This window comes from Glarea lozoyensis (assembly GCF_000409485.1).
Source record: "Glarea lozoyensis ATCC 20868 chromosome Unknown GLAREA2, whole genome shotgun sequence".
NCBI classification, from domain to species: Eukaryota; Fungi; Ascomycota; class Leotiomycetes; order Helotiales; family Helotiaceae; genus Glarea; species Glarea lozoyensis.
In genome coordinates this window covers 1,065,464-1,074,434 of record NW_007360994.1, presented here as the reverse complement: position 1 = coordinate 1,074,434, position 8,971 = coordinate 1,065,464, and the positions used below count along the sequence as shown (strand labels likewise).

Here is an 8,971-nt window from a genome sequence, read left to right as displayed (position 1 = left end):
TAATCTTAGAGTACTAAGAAAATCTAGAGAATATATAAGAATATTTATAGCTCTTATATTTAAAAACCTCTCTCTAATTATAAAACTCTTTAAAAAACCTCTATAAAAACTTCTACTATTACCTTATTCTCGAAATCGACTCTTACTATACTCTATACTTCTACTATTTTAGTCTCTTTAGAGGTCGAAATAACTAATATACTAACTATTCTTAATTCTTTATAAAAGCTTAGTATATATAGATCTACTTAACTTACTACTACTATACTTATTAATATAAAGAATATAACTATATTAGATAAAGAGAAGGTAAAGATTATTAGTATACTAGTTAAAAGAATTTAAAGATTTTATATAGAGAAGCTAGAATTAAGTTAGAAGAAAAAGAGTAAAACTAAGACTAAGAAGTCTAGTTTAAAACTAGAGATTTATATAGAGCTTAGATTAGTTAGTAATCTTACTAAGCTAAATAAGACTATATACTTTATTTATATAAAGTCTTTAGTTACTAGATAAATAAATCTAACTAGTTATTTATAATAATTTAATTTTACTTAGAGTAGACTAAGGTATTATAAGGTTAGTATATTAAGAAGTAGGCGTAAGATTATTACTTATAGATTTAGAGATCTATTTATTATAATAAGAGTAAGTTAAACTAATAATATACTATTACTATAGTAAGTTAAGTATAAAGCTTCTATCTAAGGAAATTATAATTATTATATAGAACTTTCTACTCTACCTAAGTTTAATAAGTTTAATAAGTTCGATAGTAAATCTAGCGAACTTATTAAACTCTTACTTATTATATAATACTATCTAAAACTAGGGCCTTTTCGCTAATAACGTAATTACTATTCTTAACTAAATTTAACTACTAGATAGTAGTCCTAGAAATTACTTAATTTCTATAACCTCGCCTAGTCCTAGGACTATTAGTCCTAGAAGTACTATAAGGCTAAAGACGATACTATTTATAATATAAACGACTTTACTACTTTAACTAAAGGCTTAGCCTATAATAAAGAGTTAGTTCTAAAGATAGCTCTAAGTGTCTAGTTTTATATAGTAAATTTTTAATATAGAGTTCTATAGTAGAAATTAAGTCTTCTAAGTACTTTAAGACTAACTTAAAACTCTAAAAGAGTTTTAAGTTTACTAGATATAGGCCTAATAAATAACCTAATACTACCTTTAAAACTATAAATAACTATATATAAAAATAGCTCTACTAATCTACTACTCGCAAGAATTAGGTTCTTAATATAACCGATCGTAGTACCTATTCTATATATAAGCCTATACTCCTTAACAGGTAAAACTAAAACTATATAATGTACATACTGAGAGTTCCTTTAGTTTCTGGTTTTCATCGTCTCCTCGCTCCTCCCACCCAACCGTAGCAATCTGAAGCTTTCTTAATTGTCGAGACTCGATATACTAAGATATAATTAGTTGTTAATTTACGAGGAAGCACTCCGCAGAAATTACCTCCTCGACCGTGCTATTCGTGATGTAACGGATAACGGTAATTCTTTTGTCCTGGCCAAGTCGGAGAATCCGACCGATAGCCTGTCTCTCAACAGCGGGGTTCCACTGCGGTTCCAGGATATGGATGCGACTCGCAATCGTTATATTTAGACTGTAGTAAAAATTAGCTATCGGTTTCAATTTCCGAGGGCCGCAGAACAGAGGCCATTTAAAGAACGTCGAAAGATGAGGGTTGCACATGCCCTACAGCGCCGGTCCCAAGTGTCATCAATAACACCTTGATATCTGGATCTGATTTGAAGCTTGAAAGCGCTTTGCGCCTTTCCGGTAAAGGGAGCGAGCCATCAACGATGGCGAATGGGATGGCCTTAATAGAAAACAAGCAGGCCACAAGATCTAAGCTCTTCTTCCAGGCAGAGAAGACGATACTGTGCAAGATAGTATTAGCTAGTGGTTTCAGAAACATATGAAACGGCATGGAATTGGACAAACGGTACCTTTTATCCGACTGATCTTGACTCTCAATATCCTGCAAGAGTGTAGATAATTTGGTAGAATAGCCGCCATTTACGTCAAAGGATGCAAGTGGAGGTGGTGAAACGGACCAGAGGGGTGCTTTTTTGGGACCCCTCTTCTCTTTCGATGCAAGGAAACTTCCAACAATCACTTTTTCGCAAAGCGGACATTGAGCTTTCTTCCCCACTCTGGCTTCTTTCAGGTCCGCTTCGTATTGTGGCAAGCACTCGCAGCAGATTAGATGTGAGCAAACCGTAAATTCCGCCGACTGTGGATCATTTGGTTTCCCGATTACAGTTATATCACAAGAGCAATATGCACAACACGCGTTATCGCTTTGTTGGAGAAACATTAATGCCTCCTCTGTGTCTGATGGCAACGCGACGCCGAATGTCTGCGAGAGATGTTGGTATGTGCCGTGGTTACAGAGTAATCGAAGGCGGAGAAGCGCTTGAAGAATACTATTGTAAGCTTCAACGGTCTTCTGCCCGCTAACGGCTTTATCAATTTCTTGCCGGTACGTGTCTCCGATCAGCGTATATGCGGCATCTTCAGCGCTAGCCAAGTTCAACCGGCAGACATGTATGATCGGCTCAGGTAACTGAAGACGCTCATTTGTCCGCCGCAGGCACAGCGACTTAAGGAGCAAGCGTAGACGTAAAAAGCCGCAGGCGTTACCTGTTTCAATCGGTGATATGATGTAATTCCGAAATGCTGGAGCTGTTTCCAATAAGGGAACACGGAGAAATTTGACAAGTGCTCCCAGGTCTGCAAGGGAATTCTGGATCGGTGTCCCACTCAAACACCATCGAATCTTGGACGACAATGTTGAAACAGCACGGAATTGTCCAGTACTTTGGTGGCGGATTACATGGGCTATATTGCTTTATGTCAGTATTCCAATAGGCAACTAAAATATTTGGAGTGGAGAAGAGCGAATCGCCAAACCTACCCTCATCAAGCACTATTCTGAACCAATTTATGCTATGGAGAATATTGCTACACCGACGAAACTCTGCGGCCACGGTAGCATACGTCGTAAGGATGACATCAAAGTCTAGAAGTTTTAATAAATCCGATTCCCGCTTGGGACCGTGATATTTGTATATGTTTATAGTATTCGGGAAGATATGCCTGACATTACAATTAGTTACAGTTTTATAATGCGGAAAACGTTGTCACACGTTTGGATCTCTTCAACCCACCCATCTAAAACCACTACATTTCGTGCCAAAATTAGCCCTGAGGATACAAGCCGACACAAGCTCAAGAGTGATGAGCAACTACTCACAAGCAGAAGGAACAAGGATCAGAGTTGCCTTAGAAGCGAGCTTTTGATTACTCTTAGACGTTAGGTTCCTCCCCCCCGATTGCGCAAATGAATGGGCGGTGGCGAGAGAGCCCACAATGGCCGACAGCATTGTCAAAGACTTTCCCATCCCCATCTCATCGGAAATAATACCTCCCAAATTACTGTCGGGAACAACTTCTCGTTTGGAGCCGGTGATCAAATGTTCATAACTGCATGTTGCTGTGAGTTAGCCTTCTGGCCAAAAGTGAACTGTTGAGCACCGCGTTGGCAGGTATATAGTGGTCCAAAAAAACTTACAAGGAGCGAGTTGATGTTTTTTGATTGAGTTTCCAAAGTGACAAGGCAGAGGGAACAATTCCTGCCTCTCGTTGCATTATGAAATCGGCGCCTTCTTTCTGATGGCTTGGTTGTAGAGGTCAGAACAAGGTCATATCCAGGGAGTAGAGAGTAGCAGGGAAGGACAAACCTCAGTAACAGGGTCCGGACTCGAGAATCGATATTGGCTTGTCGTACGTACTCTTGTTGGTCAAGATTTTCAAAGGCTTCCGAGATTTTACATTTTGAGGGTCGTTCGGTTTGATATACTAAGGTGCGCCCTGACTTAACGATAGGAGATTCGGGGATTGCTATGTTCGAGAAGCTGAGATAATGCGGGTTATCATACTTGTTATAGCCGTTGCAACGATAAGGATGCTGGAAATACAATCTAGCTTTGGAGAACACCTTGCCGACCGCTTCTGTAGCATCCCTGGGTCCATATACATTGATATCGGTAAGAAACCTCCCTCTGTTCCCAGTTTGTCTCCAAGTTCTTATTGCTTCCTTCCATGCATTAGAGTCTAAAAGGGCTTCATAACGAATGGAGGTATTCCCTGACAGTTCTTGGAGACAATGCGAAATGGCTGTGTTCAAGACCCCAACATCTGATTTTGCGAAAGATTGCAATACAAAGAAGGTATTTCGGGGAATAACCCACAGCTGGCAATGATGTTGATTATCTCCCCGTTCATTAATGAGACGTGAGTCATCAAAAATGTGTGGATTGTTAAGGAATTGAGCTTCGACATCACAGATCTGCAAAGTCCGTAAGAATAATGGTTTATGACTAGCTCAGAATTTGCTACGCACCATACCAAAGCAGACCTCATGGCTCTGGTGAGTGAAATAAACTGCAGAGGCCGGTATGACAGCGTGCGTATCTGACGGAGAAACGGTGAAGCTTTTATGGGATGAACACTGTGCCTCAATGTCTTTAACATGTTCCATATCGATGTCTTTATCATAATCGACTACGGTGACGGCAGGGGTTCCGTAAACTGAGAGAGGATTGGCACTAGAGGTGTTTTGATTGTAATGTAGTTGTGTAGTGAGCATGGTGCTATTTCGCCGTTAAGTTATTAGTGAGCTACTTTATGAAGTTTACTAAGTCAATTGGAATCAGGAGATATTGTAGCTTTCTGACCGAAACGGTTTACATCCAAAAGGAACTTGAACTTACTTTGAAAAATATTTCGGCGGGTTGAGCTCAAGGGCTTGTCGTTTGCCAATGTCACACGTATCTGGGTCACTGGTATCTGGGTCACTGTCAACAGACAATGGTCGTTTTAGGGCCATCGTGAGCTAATCTCTCTAGCTACGGGAATGTAGAAGACAGGATCTAGGTCTCACAATAAACGACCACCACAGGTGAATTCGTATGAGAAATAGTAGCGATGCAAGAAGAAGCGACAGCAAGAGACCCATCCCCGCAGGGAGCCTGACAGATAAATGCCTGCAAGGGAGGCATCATTGCAGCAGTCCGCCTTGTTGTTGCGTGGTGGCGGAGTAACTGTAAATCTAGTGGTTGTGGCTGAGCAAAGCTGATGGCTGTGGCGGAGCTACAGCCTACTATCTGAGAATGGCCGAGTCCGTTTATTTCAACATGGACACTTTTTGAGACAGAGAACGTCTCATAAAGCACCCGCTCGAAAAAATCCCGTCGCGGGCCAGCATTCACTCGCTCTAAGAATACTATAGCACCGATAACTGCTCGATCCCCCGAGATCTATTGTCAGCATGGCCTGTAACCAGTCGGAAATAGGCGAGTTCAGCCTTAGTCTAAAGAGCTTCGTAGACACTCTCACTGAAGAGCAGAAAAACGACTTTAGATTTTCTACTCTCGAAGATTTCAAGACTACTGCTGCTGCCATTCAGAACCTACAGGGTTCGGGGAAGAAGATGCGAAATCTTGCTCGGCTAAGGTGTTTTCTCGAGGCAATGGAGCAGTACGGCAAAGTGATTGAAGTCTTCGTCAATACATCGGAAATTGTCGGTTTTATTTGGGTATATAAGATTCATGTTCAACTTTTATTTATGCATGATGCTAACCTCTACTTTAGGGCCCTGCAAAATTTCTACTTCAGGCATTATTCTTCCTTCTCATTGAGTCACTTATATTGACTAATTCCTCTTAGGTTGCTAGTGCCTATACCGAGGCATTTGACTCGTTGCTTGACGCTTACCAACAGATTGGGGAAAGTCTGCCACTATTATCTCAATACCAAGCGTTTTTCCAGCGTAACCCAAACATGCGTAAGGTATTAGCACTAATCTACAATGATGTCCTCGAGTTTCACAAGAAAGCGCTAAAATATTTTCGCCAGCGAAGTAAGTTGATTAAGAAGCCCAGACTAGTTACCCAACCTAAATATCCTACAGCATGGCAACAACTTTTCCACGCTACGTGGAAAACATTTCGAACCGAGTTCTCGGGACTATTGGCGAACATACAACGGCACGGACGACTTGTTGAAAGCCAAGCGAACTTACTCGAGTTCGAGCAGCTGTTCCATCAGATGGAAATGGGACGAGCGGCAGCGGAGGCTGAATTTCAGAGGCATAAAGAAGAGGAAGAAAGAAAGAGACGCATCGCCGTGCAGAATTGGTTATCCGCAGTCAGCACAGACGTTGACCAGGAGAGGGGCGTAACTACACGTAAACAGAATCCTGGTAGTGGTCGTTGGCTCATCGAGAACAACCACATACGAAACTGGTTCAATCCCGAATTGTGTTCAGCGCCCTTGCTATGGATTAACGGTAGACCTGGAGCAGGTTAGTTCAAGGATTCCTTTGAAGCTCACATTCAATTAGATCAAACTTGACTGACTGACGGTCTTATATTTATCAGGTAAAACGGTTCTTGCATCTCTCATAATTGAAGAATTACTGAAACAGCGGTCGACTCATGCTATGACTCTCGGCTTCTTTTACTGCAAATACAAAGATGCCCAAAGAAGCACCTTCAACGCCGTTTCAAGGGCAATCCTGGCTCAGCTATTGAGCCAGAACGAGGCCCTACTGCCTTATCTATTTGAGAAAGCCTCAACAAGCGGACAAGTGGTGCTAGAATCTCCTATGCTCACGAAGGAACTTCTCGAAACAGCGCTGAAAAGCTCAGAAATGGTCTACATCGTTCTTGATGGTCTGGATGAATGCGATCCAAATGAGAAGAAGGCAATTATATTATGGTTTAAATCAGTCATTACTGCTCTTCCCGATACTGAATTCGACAGTATTAGATGTTTGTTCATCAGCCAGGATGACGGAGAGGTTGGGAATCTGCTTTCCGGTATTCCAGCTATTAGTATTAAGCCTGAAGACACGAGATTGGATATTCTAACTTACGCAACTATCTGGAGCCAAAAGATACAGAAAAAGTTCGATTTGCTAGATGACAAAAGAGAAGACATCCTAAAAACAGTGGTTGAAAGGGCGGATGGTAAAGTAGCCATTACTCATTCATTCTAGATGGTAAATGCTGACAAACAATCTTGAACTAGGTATGTTCCTCTTCGCAAGATTAGTGATGGAAAACTTCTTTAGTCAAACGAGGAGGGAGAACCTCAACAAGGAACTTGAGCCAAATAGGTTTCCCCGTGGTTTAGAAGATGCGTATGTTATGCCCCCATCTCCGTCAGACTGAGTGCCTACTAAGTTAGTTTGAATTAGATATGCCCGGATAGTTGATCGTATTCTGGGGGATCCATCGACAAAAGAAGATGCTCAACGGTTACTCGGCTGGCTTGTTTGCGCAAAACGCCCTCTAAAGTGGCGCGAGATCCAGGGGGCAGTATCAATCAACCTCGAAGCCAAGGATGTTGATCTCGAGGAGCGAAAATTGCGAGTGAGTTCAAAGGCCCTTTGCGGGTCTTTAGTCGAGCAGCATTTAGATGGTTCGGTTGAGCTGGTCCACCTCACCGCTCGCTTGTAAGCTACAGCGTAGAGCACTCTTCGTCAACATGTTCGAGCTGCTAACATCAAGAATAGCTTCCTTATAAAGCAAAAGTATATAAACCTCGCTTCAGTTGAATTCGAACTAATCCGACTTTGTCTTGGGTACCTAAACTTTCGATGTTTCCAAGGGAGCATACCTGAGTCGGAGATCAAAGACTTCGTTTTGAAGGGTTACTATTCATTCCTCGAGTATGCTGCTTTACACTGGGTTGACCATTTGGAAAAGTGGATACCCGGAAGTAGTCACCCGGAGTCAGTTGCCTCTATGGAGAGCCTAATTCAAGACTTCTTGGAAAACTTCTGGTCAAAGGCAGAATATCAAGCTGCTGTGCCAAGTGAAACAAATTCAAAATTCGCGCAATTTACGTCATACGAGTTTGGTAACCAACTTAGGAGGGCTGCACTCACTTGGAAGAGATTGCAGAAAACTTACGGCGCCGGTATTACTAATTCCGAATCTTTGCAATTAATTGAGCGGATATCCAAAGTGAGGATAGTTCTAGAAGAAACATACGCTTCATCGAATGGAAATGGCGTCCTGGAACGCAGCTTTATGACTTTCTACGGTCCAGACCTCTTCAAGTGCCCCCGCCTCAGCTGCAAAAATTTCACCGACGGCTTCTCCACTAAAGAAGCCCGTCATCAACATCTTCAAAAGCACGAGCGGTCATTCTATTGTACCTATCATGGGTGCCTTTACGGAACCTTAGGTTTTCAGTCAAACAGAGATTTGAATCGGCATCTGACAGATTTTCACGAGGCACGACAATACGAGTCGGGATTTCCGATAACACAGGATCCGAAAGATATTAATATTAAGCAAGCAATCCGCGCTGGTTCCATAAATGAGGTTGAGAAATGGTTGGAGCAGTTCATCGAAATTCCCAAAAAGCCGGATCCAAAACTTTATCAGGAGGCTATGCACGCAGCAGCCAAAAAAGGAGATGAATCAATTTTCAGGCTCCTCTTAGACAGTGAGCCGAATATATCCACGACAGAAATCAGCCTCCTGTTCAGTAGCGCTTTGTCAAACAAGCAAGATACGATAGCATATATCCTTCTTGCTCATCCTAAAGCTAACCCCTTTGACTGTTCTTCAAGAAAAAAAGAATCTCCTACCGCTACCGCTGTTCGGCTCAGGAGGATTGACGTTCTGAAGCGCATCGACCTAAATTCGAAGGAGTCTAATAGCGAGACGCCGCTATCGTGGGCTACAGAAAGTGGATATATTAAGATCGTCCAACTACTGATCGAAATGGTAGGCGTCGAAGTAAATTCGAAGGACTCCAAAGGTCGGACGCCGTTATCGCAGGCTCTAGAAAATGGACATATTGATATCGTTAAGCTACTAATCGAGAAGCAAGGCGTCGATATAAA

General features: G+C 41.9%; 2 protein-coding genes across 2 annotated transcripts; one reads left to right on the top strand and one right to left on the bottom strand.

The window, feature by feature from the left end:
- Positions 1-977: 977 nt before the first annotated feature.
- Positions 978-4,936, bottom strand: GLAREA_03684 (P-loop containing nucleoside triphosphate hydrolase; the record flags this gene model as incomplete). Its single annotated transcript, XM_008083937.1, has 12 exons — positions 978-1,019; positions 1,348-1,443; positions 1,495-1,645; positions 1,770-1,922; positions 1,992-2,886; positions 2,963-3,144; positions 3,195-3,228; positions 3,302-3,531; positions 3,620-3,724; positions 3,789-4,396; positions 4,451-4,700; positions 4,821-4,936. 12 exons carry the CDS (start codon positions 4,934-4,936, stop codon positions 978-980), a joined length of 2,862 nt encoding a protein of 953 aa, XP_008082128.1.
- A 441-nt stretch (positions 4,937-5,377) lies between these two features.
- On the top strand, positions 5,378-8,929 carry GLAREA_03683 (Ankyrin repeat-containing protein; the record flags this gene model as incomplete). The annotated part of the gene is made up of 7 exons (XM_008083936.1): positions 5,378-5,644; positions 5,776-6,412; positions 6,489-7,079; positions 7,141-7,252; positions 7,310-7,567; positions 7,628-8,800; positions 8,857-8,929. 7 exons carry the CDS (start codon positions 5,378-5,380, stop codon positions 8,927-8,929), a joined length of 3,111 nt encoding a protein of 1,036 aa, XP_008082127.1.
- Between the last annotated feature and the right edge of the window lie 42 nt (positions 8,930-8,971).